Genomic DNA, 14559 nt, shown 5'->3' with positions numbered 1-14559 from the left:
GAGACTGCTTTACTTGCTCCAGCTCAATGCTAAGGAATCCTGGGAATTGTAGTTTATTGTGGCACCAAAGCACACACTCTCTCTCTCTGACAGAGAAGGCTAAATGTCTCACAAAACTACAATTCCCAGAATTCCCTAGCACTGAGCCAAGGCAGTTAAAGTAGTCTCAAACTGGATCATTTCTGCAGTTTGGTCCTTAGTCCAACTCAAAATGGAAGACATTTTGGAAACTCCTCCTGGACAAAACAAGGTTATTTTAAGTTTCCTTTATGTCCAGCAGCAAGGCTGCCTCTACGCTTTCCTCCTTGGCTTTTCTTCCAAGACACGCTCCAGAAATAATGTGCGACCGCTTTAACTGCCCTGGCTCAGTGCTAGGGAATCCTGGGAATTGTAGTTTTGTGAGACATGTAGCCTTTTCTGTCAGACAGCTCTGATGCCAGAATTAACTGCATTTCCCATGATTCCCTAGCACTGAGTTGAAGAAGCGGCCTCGTTTCTGCGGTGCGTTTTGGACCGTTATCTTCCCTCCCGTTGCTAAGCAACCGCGGGAAGACCAAACCTAAGGCTCTCACAGCATCCATTTCTATCTTCCCGCGGCCATTCGCCGGCCCCGCCTCCGATCTAGCCTCCCAGCCAATAGGAAGCAGACAATAAGCTCAGCGGGTTATTTTACTGGCTGAGTGCTTCTGACGTAAAATCCGGTGTCTCCTGGGTAATGTAGTAATTTGAAACGGCTGCCTCGGTTTCGAGGGCCTTGTAAGAACTACATCCCCCACAAGGGACCGGGGCGGAGGCAGCCCTGATACCAGGGCCTAGCGAGGTCCTGTCTCAAAGGTGAGGAGGGATGGCAGAGAGGCTGCTGCTCTCCTCACTGACGGCGCCAAGGGATGGAGGAGGAGGAGGAGGCGGCGGCGGAGGAGGCAGAGCTGCTTCGGGCCCCGAGGGCTGTCCCTAGCGGCCCTGGAAGAAGGGGGTCCTCCTGGTGCCCCTGCCCCTGAGGAAGCCACAGGGAGGGAAACAGGCAGCCGCCTCCCTCTCGCTTCGGGCGCCTCTGGGGGGCTCCTGGGAGTCCCTCAGAACAGTATCCCGAACTCAGGGTAAGGCTGCAGGCACTCTTGGGCCGTGTGTTTTTAAGCTGGCTTTTTACTGATGCAGAATCAACAGTAATAGTAATAATGAGAGAGAGAGAGAGAGAGAGAGAGAGAGAGAGAGAGAGAGAGATCTTGTAGCCCCTTTGAGACTCACTGAAAGAAAGAAGGTGGCAGCAGGAGCATTCCTAAACTTCAGTCTACTTCCTCAGATGCATTTGGTGGAGTGGAAGCCAGGCCCAGACTATATATATATATATATATATGCCATGGGTATGTGAAGATGTCAATACAAATTAAAAATCTTTTGCGTATGAAAATGAAGTTGCAGGTCCAGTTTTAAATATGGTTGTTAGTGCACAAAGACGTAGGCAAAGAAAGCTCATGTGCCAATTTATTTCTTTCAGTATTAAAATATACAAAACTTCCATTAACATGACAAAAACAGCAACAGCAGCCCTTAACTACAGGGCCAAGGCTATGTATCAGACAGATAATTTATTTGCAGCAGAGTTATGAAACTGGTCCTCAGCAAGAGTCAGAGGGTTTATCATTCTTGTCCCATCCTGATAAGTAAGGAGGGGACAGTCCATGGAGGGCTTTAAATTTCGACAGCAGGAGCTTATACTGAATGCGGAAAGGAGGACAAAATGTTTATGATTTATTTTTATTTTTTCTCCTCCAGAAAATAAGCCAACTATTGGATACAGTTAACTATTATCTCTAAGTAATCATTTTTCACATTGCTCTGTTGGGAACAAGAGCATTTGTATCTACATATCTGGGTGACTCCTTCCAATGCAGGACTTTCCCATTTATTGTGCAGATCTCTGTATTTACACACACATAGGAACTCCTACATCATTGTTAATACTTCTAATGTTATCCCTGCTTGGAAAGCCGAGCTTATCAATGCCACTTTGTCTGCCAGATTAATGAGAACCAATCTTTATTCTGTTTGCTTTGACCCTCAGATGGAAGGAGACCAAACAACACACAGCATAAAAATGGAAGCAACTCACTTGTTGCCAGATGACCAACTAGTTGCAATGCATCAACAAATGATAGAAAGCCAGGCATCCTATCGAAACAAACTACAGAGTTCACAGGAGGCACAGCACAGACAGGCAATACTTGTCCAAAAGCTCCAGGGAAAGGTAAAGCCCTTTACATTTCATGTGGTTCCTGGAAGAAGACAATGATAGCTTTTTGTGGTAAGGATCTGGCAGATGTAGCAACGAGAAAGAGTGAGGAATGAAATATCTGCTTAAACATAATGTTTCTTCTAAATACTTAAGTGTTCTGACAGTTCAGAATACAGTATTCATATCATGGACATACAGCTTAATTCCTGAACTGGCAAGTGAGCCAGTTCTAGCATTACACCTTTCCCCTATCACTTTCTGAATACTTCTGTTTTTCCCCCTTTCCCATTTATGTCTGCATATACCTTTGTTTGATATTATTTCAGCATAATTAACAACTGTCAAAAACCACAACATCACAATGTGAGGTATTTTGTAATGCTGTTCATTTTTCAATAGATTTAGATAGTCCCCAGCTCTTGGAGGATATTGCTGGAGGAAAATATGGTATGCCAATGAATACAGTATATATGTTTCAAGAGTACTTTGACCAGAAACCTCAAAACAGTTTGCTTTTAGATCCTTTTTTAGTGTTGTTAGGTTTTCTGAAAAGTAGTGTATGAGATTATGTCAGTGCTGCTACTAAAAAGTGCATGTAACCTCTGTATTTGCTTAGGTCAGGATCTTCTGAAAGACAAGGGCCATTTTTGTACTGGAACTTTTCCTGAGCAATCATTTTGTTTCATTTATAGAATATTCTGTGTGTGTGTCCCAAATGTCACTGCTTTCCAATGGTAAAAATTGCATGTCTTTCCACAACTTCTTCCATCTCCGCCCTCCCCCATAAAGATACGTGAAGAAGGAAAAGACAGCATATGTGGTCATTGCCTTTTAAATAGTACCACTAGGACATGTTTTCTGAAAGTCCCCTAAGGAATGAAAAACGGTATAGTTGTATAGTGGCTTTGAGTTGTAACTCTATGAGACTTCTGCTTGGAAGTACCTCTTTGTATTTCAATATATTTTCTTTCTTTATTTGGACTTTTAAAAAAAATCTTGTTGCCTGTTGCTACTTCTTTTTTTTCTCTTGGCAGAAAAAAAGCACTTCTTTTAACCAGGTAGTTGGAGATTATCTTGCTCAGCCACTGTGTAAATGTGCCACTGGCATCATATTTAATATTAGCTATACTCTCCACAATTATTATTTCTGGGAGTCTATAAGTCTAAAGTTTGGGGGGGGAAATGCCCGTACATGTGTCCATTTGTGTTCAGCTTGGTTGTAAAAGAAGTTATATTGCACTTAAGTATGGGCAGTGACATGTACAAAGTTATTCCAACACAAAGTAAGATTCCTGGAAACAAAGGTACAGACGCTACATGCCCCCGAGATGCTCAAAAGTCACGCCAACACTCAGACTTGGGCTGGCTTCTAGTTGCTCTGGCGGCACAGTGTTTATATGCCGCACGCTGCCAGAGCGGCTTGAAGCCACCCATGGGCTGCAGCAGGGTGGAAAAAACTTCCCTTTTGCTGTCCCAAAAAGGAGCGGCTCTTTGTGGCTATAGGGTGGGTTGGTGCCATGGCATGTGTTCGCTGTGGCCCCAAGCCATCTTCAAGCCACCCCTTCCACCACGTCTGTTTTGCCCCAACTCAAAACTGTTAGAAACACCACTAAAAGCACTGCTGATGATGATGATTGAAGAAATATATTTCTATTGATTACAGGTGTTGCAGTATCGGAATTGGTGCAAAGAGTTAGAACAGCGTCTAGAAGCAAGCAGGGTGAGTTATAAAGGAGATGAATGCCATGGCTTTTGGAATTGCTAATAAAAGTATGCTAGTGATGTGCCATTCTAAAGGTCATGCTTAGGATACTTGGAAGAAAACATCACCTTTTCCCTGTCAAGGGAAAGTGATGGCCAAAATTTCTCTAGCTGATGGCTGGATATTTAAGCAAATTAGATGTCTACATAATGTCCATACTTAACTCACATGAGAGAGGAAATCAAATCACGGGATTACCTTGACTAATCTCATCTTCCTGTTTTATTTCATAAGTGAGAGTGCTTCCAGAATATGCTTTTATTCTGCAACCATCATTCATAGAATTTTACAGAAGAAGATGTTTAGCCAGCTCTGGAATGGGTGTAATGCTACCTTGCATTGTGTCTGAGGAAATTGTCTCTTACAAAACATCAGGTTTGAATGAATCCTGAATGAGAGCTACTTCCAGCAGTTTGCTGGAAGAGATATGTCTTTAATGCTGTTTTAAAAGCTGTCAGTATTTTTAGCTGTTGTATCTCCTCTGACAAGTCATTCCACAGTTTGGGGGCAACAGATGAAAAAGTCCTCTGGGAAACTGTTGCCAGTCTAGTACTGGCTGGTTGGAGCAAACATTTCCCAGAGGACCTGAGTGTACAGGGCAGATTGTATGGGAGAAGGTGATCCCATAGGTAACCTGGACCCTAACCATGTAGAGCTTTAAAGGTAATGACCAACTTTGTATTTTGCCAGGAAAATGATTAGCAGCCAATTGAGTGATTTTAAGATCAGTATGATGTGATCACTCCTGGATGTCCATGTAATCTGTCAGTGCCATATTCTGCACCAGTTGAAACTTCTGGACTTGGTACAAAGGAATCCCAATGTAGAGTGCATTGCAGAAGTCCAGCCTTGAGGTTACTAGCATGAGCACTACCATCTTTAGGTCCTCTGATTCTTGGAATGTGTGCAGTTGGCATATCAGCCAAAGCTGATAACAGACATTCCTGACCATCATGTCTATCTGAGCTGACATTTGGAGGGACAGATCCAGGAGCACTGCCAAACTGTGAACACAGGCTTTCAGGGAGGTATGACCCTATCCAGAACTCGTTGACACCTCCAACCCCACATTAGGACCCTTGATAGTAAGCATGTTTGTTTTGTTTAGATTCAGTTTCGATTTATTTTTCTTCATCCAGCACATTACCTCTTCCATTCATTCAGAGAAGACACACTGTCCTTAGCTGAGGCTGTTTCTGAAGACATAGAGAAGTATATTGGGTGTCATCAGCATACTGATAGTATGCTTACCCATTCCTCTGGATGAACTCTCGTAGCAGTTTCATGTAGATGTTGAATAACATTGGAGATAGAATGGCATCTTGTGGTACCCCATATAACAGCTCCTTTTTTGAGGAGCACCTAACCCCAAGCACCAGTGTTTGGAATCTGCTTGAGAGGTAGGACTGGAACCACTGCAACACAGTGCCTCTGGTTCCCAAGCCCCTCAGGCATTTCAAAAAGATAACATGATCAATGGTATCAAACACCACTGAGAGGTTCAAGAGCACCAATAGGGATATGCTCTCCCTGTAAATACTCAGGTGAAGATCATCCACTGAGGTGACCATGATAGCAGTCTCAACTCCATATCCTGCTCTGAAACCAGTTTGAAATGGGTTGAGGAAGTGTGTAGAGTGTGTATTTATTTCAAGTAATGTACAGTATGTATTTATTTCAAATACATTTTAAAAAATATATAATGCTGTTACACTTTTGTTTAAAAAGAAAAAAAACCCAAATTTTTGATTGTTACCACGTTATCTACATCACTTTCTGATTAATACTTCATCTCTTCTGATTAATACTTCATATTAAAAAGACAAGGTTGCTCAGTATCTTAGCTATATTAACTACAAATCCACAAATAGCAATAGCATTTACATTTTTGTACTGCTTCGTAGTGAACTCAGCACTCTCTAAGCCGTTTACAAGCCATAAGCCAACTGCCCCCAACAAGCTGGGAACTCATTTTACTGACCTACAAAAGGATGGAAGGCTGAGGCAACCTTGGAGCCCTGGGATTAATCTCACAACACTGTGGCTGCAGTACCAGCATTTAACCCCTGTATCATCAGGGCTCCTAGAATTTTAGGGTTCTGTAGAATTTTGTATGGCAAACCCTGTTTTGTAGCATCACAACTATGTATCTGACAAAAGGATCAAGGTGGATTTTGCATTGTAAATGAAGAACCTCAATTTGATTGATTTACATAATTATGGATGGTGCTACAAAACTCTAAGAAAATTACTACAACATGCTGGCATAGGTTTTGAGTAAAAAGAGCAGTCTTATTTTTTTGTGGTGGTGGTGGTGGGGCTTAGTAGGATCCCACTCAGGGTACACCAATTATATGCTGTAATTAGAACTATAAAAATTGGCATGGCAGGGGGTTGGACTGGATGGCCCTTGCGGTCTCTTCCAACTCTATGATTCTATGATTCTACCATTGTGATGGCAACTGTGTTTAAATAAATACGGACTTAGTCCTAAACAAATAATTCATTTTTTTAAAAAATGATCATTCAGATTTTTTTCTAAAAGGTCTGATCAAGTGAATTGGACCTCTCCATGTCCACAGCTGTGGGAAGAACATAAGAGCAACATTATTACTATCATCATCACCATCCTGCCCTTTTCCCAAAACTGGGACTCAGGGTATGCACAAAGAAAGCAGTTCTAGTGGTTTTCAGTAGAAGAGCAATTATTAATACAAGAATCCAGCTCTCTTGGAAACAGCTGAGTCTACTAAGGAAATTGTTCTGATTGGCTTCAAAAGATTGAAAGGACATGCTCTCCCCCCCCCCCCCCCGGTTATTGTTTTGCTCTGTTAGTAATAGTACCACTGTATTCTGCTTTGGACAGCCCTCACCTGGAATACTGTATCCAGTTCTGGGCACATAGGGTGTTGTGAAGCTGGAGCATGCCCTTAGGAGGCAATCCAAAATGGTGAAGGATCTGGAAATCATGCCCTATAAGGAGAGACTTAGGGAGCTGGATGTGTTTAGAGTGGAGAAGAGAAGGTTAAGAGGTGATATGATAGCCCTGTTTTAATATTTGAAGGGAAGTCATATTGAGGATGGAGCAAGAGAATAGGACCTGGACCAATGATTTCAAACTACAGGAAAAGAGATTCTACCTCAGCATTAGGAAGAACTTCCTGACAGTAAGAGCTGTTTGACAGTGGAACATACTCCCCTGGAGAGTGATGGAGTCTCCTTCTTTGGAGGTTTTTAATAGAGCCTCGATGGCCACCTGTCAGGGGTGCTTTGATTGTGAGTTCCTGCATGGCAGGGGGTTAGAGTGATGGTCCTTGTGGTCTTTCCCAACTCTATGATTCTATTTTGTTCCTGAAATATCAGCAGTTTTTCAAATACTATGTTCAGATTCATAAACTGGCAGATTTGCATTAATTGAAATGGATGGGGGTTTCTTTCCATTCTGAATAGCCAGGGTGAGGTGGGAATGGCATTTCAATTGAGATGGCAGGGATGAAACATTACTACTCCTTCTCAGGGATTAGTAATGATATGTTTTGTAACCCCTACCACCCACAGTCATTTGGTTTTTTAAATCATCCATTTTGGGGCTAAAGACATGAATGACATCATATCTACTTTGGCCCTTACCAATGTATCATGAAAAAAGGAAGATAATAAAGATGTGAACTACTATATTTCATGTTCATGCCATCTAGTCAGTGCAGATGGCAGAAGCACATGATGATAATGAAGCAACAGAGGAAGCATTATGTAAGAGTTCTGATTAAATCGTCCACTTTTCTCATTAAGGGATCCCATCCACGTCGGCGGGATCATAAAGAGGATCATAGTCTAGAAAAAGCCCTGATCCAGTTGGAAGAGGAGCAGCAGAGGTGAGCGAAGGGGATCTTAAATAAAATTTGGGAAAACAGAGCAACAGTAGAAATTGTGCTATTTTGTCTCAGGACAATGGTTATTTCACTAACTTGTTGTTCATCTCTTCTATTTCAGATGTCAGAACTTGGCTGGGATGAACAGCTTGCTCCGGGAGCATCTGGACAAGGCCAATGAAGTGAATGGGGCTCTCAGAGAAGATGTCAACAAACTGACTGCTGACTGGACAAGGGCCAGGGATGAGTTGCAGTACAAGGAGAGTGAATGGCACAAAGAACGGCAGGTAGGAACGTATCAATAAAAAGATTCAAGATAACCTAGGGAAGGTGAATTTGCTCTATAGACAACCTTGTGTTCTAGGCACATGCAAATCCTCATTTAATGCTTGGGTAAGCATTATCTGGTAGCATTAAGTAAAGATTCATTCAGGATATGTACAGATGTGGTCCAGTTAAGCCAGTGCAAAGAGTTTTTATGCATTGTACATACTGTCGGCATTCCACTTTTGTGGGGGTTAGGGGCGGAAGACCCCTGCAAAAGTGGAAAATCTGCGAATAACTGCCATGCGCCCCCACCTCTGGTCCCATGGCTCAGGCATTTGGTCCCAGTTGACTGAGATATGGGAGGGGTCAGAGCAGCCCACGTGCACGGCTTCCTACCTTCTGTCCCATGCATGCCTCAGCCAGCTAGGACCAGCTGACTGAGGCATGGGAGGGGTTGGAGCAACATGTGCACACCCTTCCTGTCTGCTTGCTCCCTCCTGGGCTTCCCCCCGCCCCAAGGGGGAAAGTACAGGAGGGAGGGAGGGGGAGAGGGAGTGCATGCACACGTGGCATGACACTCATGAATAATCAAATTTGTGAGTGTCAGTGCTGCAAAAGTGGAGGGATCACTGTAGACACAAAAATCCTAAGTCAGGATTGAGTACAGAACAAAACATACTGCTGGGATCATTGTTCCTTCTACTAATGTTCCCAGACTTCTCATTGTTTGGTCAATCTATAACAGTACGATATAGATTCATAGAATCATAGAGTTGGAAGAGACTACAAGGGCCATCAAGTCCAACCTCTTACCATGCAGGAATATACAATCAAAAGACTCTGACAAATGGCCATCCAGCCTCTGTTTAAAAACTTCTAAAGAATGAGACCCCACCACACTTTGAGGCTGCGCATTCCATTGTTGAAAAGCTCTTATCATCAAGACATTCTTCCAAATGTTTACATAGAACCTCTTCTCCTGTAATTTGAATCTATTGCTCTGTGTCCTAAGCTGCATCCACACTGCCAAAATAATCCGATTTAACACTAGTTGAACGGCCATGGCTCAATGCTATGGAATTCTGGGAATGGTAGTTTCTTGTGGCAGAAACTTGATTATTTCATGTTGCAGTAAAATATTTGGTTACCATTTAAAGAGGCTCAGATTTTGTGCTGTGTGAAGGTATTGTTTTAGTGTGTCCATAAGTTATTCTAACTCATTCTAAATGCTAATAGCAGTATGGAAAGCTTTTAGAAGAAGATGCCTCCACATCCTCTAAACTGTTATGATGTAAAGCTGTTATTTGCTCTTATGTTGATGTGTGTAGTTCTTTGAGAGTTATATGCGAGCTGAACATGATCGTATTCTTGGGATATGGCGCCAAGTTGTGACATTACGCCGTTACTATCTGGAAATGAAGACAGCAACTGACAGGTGAGGGGGAATAGTTTTTATTGTGGCTTGAATATGAAGTCATTTCCTGATAATTTTTTGTGCCAATGTCCTGTGAATATTGACAAAAGAGCTTTGTCATGTAAGTGATTGCTGCCATACAGAGAAGATCACTCCTTCCTCTTTCTTACTAATATTTTGGTATTATAGCATTTAGCAATAGCATTTACATTTCTATACTGCTTAATAGTGAACTCAGCACTCTTTAATTGGTTTACACTCTGTAAGCCAATGACCCCCAACAAGCTGAATACTCATTTTACCAACCTATGAAAGAATGGATGGTGGCGTCAACCTTGGAGCCCTGGGAATTTAACTCACAACCTTGTGGTTGCAGTACTGGCACTTAACCATTGCGCCACCAGGGCTCCTATTGAGTTCTGCTATAGTCTATTAGCTATTTCTTGAGCCATGTGCCAGTGGACTGAGAAATTATCTCATCCCAGTGTCTCTTGTTCTCTTGATTAATTAAGTGGTGTTCGTGAGTGCCAAGGATGTGGTTCCTGTGAAGTGGATGGGTTCTTATGTGACAGTAAGCATTATGGAAAATACTCTTTTGCTAAAGCTTCCTGGACTGTGTTAGAGTTGTGCTGTTGTAGTGATGCTAACCTTCAAGGCTATGTACACACATGTGGGTTTTGGCCCATTTCTTATACTTAGGCCAAACCTGAAAGGTACATTAGGATGAGAAGTATTAACTATGCAATGAGCTGCTCAGCTCACTTGGGGTTTGAATTTGGTTCTTACCAGCCTAGGCCTGATATTCTAATCACAATGCGATTGGGGATCAAATATATAGATTAAAAATTTTAAGCCCAGCACAGTATTTTTTTGTTTCTCCTTCAGGGATCTGTCTGAGCTAAAGGCAGAGCAAGTGAAACTTTCTGGTTCTATACTTGTCAGTTGCTTCCGTCTAAGTTCTGAAACACATACTTGGGAGACCAGCAGTTTAGAAAGCCCTGCCCTGAAGGGCCAGTTCCAACAACTGCAGCAACAACCATATATGAAGCCTGAGAAGACAGATATGGAAAAAGAAATATTCCAGCAAGCACAAGCAATTGTACGCTTGCATGTCAAAGGAGATTTGGCAAGGGAGGATCTCCAAAGCAGGTAAAGTTCCTTTTCAAAATATCCACTGACTGCAGTCCTCATTTACTGTGTATATTTTAAAAGACTGAGGCTGGAATTTCTGCTAAGACTAAATTATTGAAAATATGTTTTGTTGTAATTCTGGTTACTGTTATTTTCAATTCTGTTATCTCATTATAAAGAAAAAGTTCTTATATTGAGATTTTAGTGATAGGAATTTCTTTTAACTAACTGATCAGTTAAAGTGCATTTAAAATCAGTTAAAGTCAATTAATTTTTTAAAATCTTTTATCAGTAAAGAATCCTAATATTAAAAATACATTATAGTATAACAAAGCTGTGGTACTCAAACATTTAACCCTTGCGATCTCCCTTTACATCTACATGAGAACGTCGTTCCCCCCTTACTCAATGTAGTATATGATTAAAATATTTTGTTTCTTTATTATGTGCATTTTCATTTGCACATTCATGTATATTCACATTTTAACATTTTATAAGGAAATAACAGTGTTCAAATTATAACAGTTTTATTTAAGTAAATTTAATCCAGTTCTGGGTGCCACAATTCAAACTGGAGCATGTCAAGAGGAGGGCAACCTAAATGGTGAAAGGTTTGGAAACCATGCCCTTTGAGGAGTGGCTTAAAAAGCTGGGTATGTTTGCTTGGAGAAGAGAAAGTCAAGGGATGACATGATAACCATGTTTAAATATTTCAAGGGATGTCATATTGAGGATGGAGAAAGCTTGTTTTCTGCTGCTCCAGAGACTAGCACATGGAGCAGTAGATGCAAACTACAGGAAAAGAGATTCAACCTAAACATTAGGAAGAACTTCCTGACAGCAAGAACACTGGAATATGCTGCCTCTGAGTGTTGTGGAGTCTTGTTCTTTGGTGGTTTTTTAAACAGAGGGTGGATGGCCATCTGTCAGAGTGCTTTGATTGTGTATTCCTGCATGCCAGGGGGTTGGACTGGATGGCCCTTGTGGTTTCCTCCAACTCTATGATCCTATGACTTCTAATGCCCTTTTGTTTCTGGTACAGGAATCTGTCAGACATCTCTTGCTAACCTTTTTTTTTTTGGGGGGGGGGGTGGGTCTGGTCAGATTCGGTTCTTGTTTAAATGCCAATCCAGTATGGTTCAAAATGCAGCTATTTTTTGTTTCTGTTTTTTAACAGGGTGATAGAGCTGACTGCTTTGCTCGAACAGTCCCAGAAAGAGAATGAGGAGAAGGACAAGATAGTGAAGACTCTCAGAGACACTTTGGAGGTTCTGGTGTGTAAGCTGAGTACAGTGCTACCTCGGGTTACGAAATTAATTCGTTCCGCGGCGCCGTTCGTAACCCGATACATTTCGCAACCCGAAAAGGCTTTCCGTTAGCGCTGGAAAGCCGCTAGCCGCGCCTCGCATTTGAATTTCGCGCCGAAACGCGCCGAAATGAATTTCGTAACCCGAAAAATCTTTCGTTACCCGGAACAGTTTTTTCCAATCTAACTTTTTCGTACCCCGGAAATTTCGTAACGCGATCAATTCGTATCCCGGGGTACCACTGTATTTGAAAAACTAATCCAGTAGCTATCCTAGTAGCATGATTTCCTATTGTAAAAATGATCCAGAGTAACCTATTCCATATACTGTTATTGATAGATATTAACAAAACTAGAAAGAGTGTCTAGAAGTTAGTGGGGAGCCAGTGTGGTGTAGTAGCTTGAGCATTGGACTATAGCTCGGGAGTTCAGGGTTTGAATCCCTACTCAGCCATGGAAACCCACTGCATGGGCAGGTCACACTCTCTCAGCCTCAGAAAGAGGCAAAGGCAAACCCTCTCGGAATAAAAATTGCCAAAAAAATCCCATGATATTATTGCTTTAGGGTCACCGTAAGTTGGAAAAGACTTGAAACATCAAGGACAAGAAGCTAGTGGCTTTCTGATGCCAGCCTAGGTTTGTGTTACTAGAAATGTGTTGATTTTTTTTTTTTTTACTGTTTTGATCATATTGATTTCCATGGTTTCTGTCTATTGGCAGAGCATTTTGTTATTAGATGGTTCCATTGGCATATCTACTCTGGTCAGTGAGGAACTGGCACATGGGATATTCCTTTGGTATTAATTCATCATACCTACTGATACACAGAGCTGTTACTTTCAAGAGACCCAGGGAAATGGAAATAAGTCAGGAAGGTGGGATACAAGCCGCCCCTTTGAGGCGGCTTGCACCCGCCCCTTTTCCCTCCGAATCGGGGCCTGGGCATCCGCAGTGGCAGCCCCAGAGGCCCCAATCAGCCACTTCTCCAGGCCTCGGGGAAGCGGCAAAACGCCGCTTCCCCTCAGCCTGGAAAGGGGTGTCCTTGGGGCTTCATGCCCCAAGGACACCCCGACAGCTGCGGGGAAGGGGAGAAAGGGGCCACTTGGCCCCTTTCTCTTCCGCATCGCTGGCGTGGCCGTGTAAAGGCCGCACCAGCGATGTGTGCAGCAAAAAGGAGCTCGTTTCAGAGCTCCTTCCCGCGATGCTGAAAGGGCACTCTAAGCGCCCTGCAGCGTCACGGGGACGTCATGCCTGCGCTGCACCATTTGGCTGCGGCGTGGCCGTGATGTCATAAAGGCAGCACCCATGTATTCATGGCGCCGCCATTATCATGCCGCTGCGACGTGCTAGGGTTGCGGGTGTGCGGTGGTGCTGCCCTCGGGCAACCCTAGCATGTATCCATGCTGGCGCAAAGTGCCAGCCAGGAAAGCCCCAAATATTAGTTTAAAAAGTCAGCCACATTGAATTATAAAATACTCTAAATCACATGCAGCTTTGAGCTGCCACAGGAACAAAACTGTCAGCACTTGTGACAGTTGGAGTACAGAAGGACAAGATAAATAATATAGTGATGTGCTCCTGTTCCATACTATGATTCTATGATTTTGAAAACTTACAAGTTGAAACAAACTCAAATAATTTTCAGTTGATTTCAAGATGTGATAATTTTGACAGGAGTCAGCAAATAGTGACCGACTAGGCATAGTAGCCAGCTTTTGCCCCTAACCAGCAATAAAGCACAGTCCTGCCTAATAGTCCTATATTCTTAAACCACAAGAAAGTTGTGATTGCTTTAGAAATTAAAACGCATACAGAACTGTGTTAATTAAATGAAAAGTTATATAACACTTGGGGCTTTTGTGTGTGTGTAAAGCAAGCATTTCAAGGCATTAAATACTATTCAGCACAGAGACCTCTCTACTTGTACAGAAAGATATTACAGTTCTAAAACAAGAACTAAAATGTTCTCCCATTTGTCACTATTTACATATTATTTCTACTGAAATCTCCATTTATGCAGTTTTTGCTGCATTTTCAAAGTGGATATGTTTATTCAGTTAACATTGTTCAAAAAAGCTCATATTGAAGCTCCAATCTTGACTAAAGCGTGCATTTCAGTATTTTTAGACCATTCATTTTAGACTCTTATTCAATACAGTCTTAGCTATGGATTTTTAAACATGAAGCTATTTTGGAAGTGTGGTAGGGAAGTCACCAAAAATTGACCAGGGAAAGTAATGGGAATGGAAAACAAAATTCTGGTGGCAACTGTGGATATATCTTGGTGAATGGGAACTCTGGAAGCAAGATGTTAACACTCTCCTAATCATACATATTCTTTTTCTAGGAGGCTAATTGTTCAAAGATGGAATATGAACAATCACTAAGCAAGAATGCAAATGAAGAGATCCTTTCCCTTCAGCATGTGATAAAAGAAATAACCAAAGTAGGCATGTCATTGTATTTGTTCTGTTTTTTTATTTAAAGAAAGGCTGTTTATAAACACAGATTCTAAATTTCAGACAGATGCTCGGTGCTGACTGCGCAAGGACATCTTCATCTGTCCATTTATTT

The 14559-nt window shown here is 42.1% G+C and overlaps 1 protein-coding gene across 3 annotated transcripts in view; it reads left to right on the top strand.

Moving 5' to 3' along the window:
• The first annotated feature begins 823 nt into the window (after window positions 1-823).
• CEP250 (centrosomal protein 250) overlaps window positions 824-14559 on the top strand; it is a 48331-nt gene continuing 34595 nt past the window's right edge. For 2 of the 3 annotated variants that reach the window (XM_089514211.1, XM_089514213.1), the window contains exons 1-9: window positions 824-1097; window positions 2063-2245; window positions 3897-3953; window positions 7788-7870; window positions 7989-8154; window positions 9463-9569; window positions 10434-10697; window positions 11857-11953; window positions 14333-14431. In XM_089514211.1, coding sequence (XP_089370337.1) covers window positions 2063-2245; window positions 3897-3953; window positions 7788-7870; window positions 7989-8154; window positions 9463-9569; window positions 10434-10697; window positions 11857-11953; window positions 14333-14431 — 1056 coding nt within the window. In that variant the 5' untranslated portion in view covers window positions 824-1097. The remainder of the gene's footprint in view (window positions 1098-2062; window positions 2246-3896; window positions 3954-7787; window positions 7871-7988; window positions 8155-9462; window positions 9570-10433; window positions 10698-11856; window positions 11954-14332; window positions 14432-14559) is intronic. The other variant, XM_089514212.1, reaches the window with a different exon arrangement.

This window comes from Sceloporus occidentalis, unplaced genomic scaffold, assembly GCF_023333645.1.
Source record: "Sceloporus occidentalis isolate IW3139 unplaced genomic scaffold, rSceOcc1.0.p SCAF_3, whole genome shotgun sequence".
In the NCBI taxonomy this organism is placed as follows: Eukaryota; Metazoa; Chordata; class Lepidosauria; order Squamata; family Phrynosomatidae; genus Sceloporus; species Sceloporus occidentalis.
This window is presented reverse-complemented; position numbering and strand designations above follow the sequence as displayed.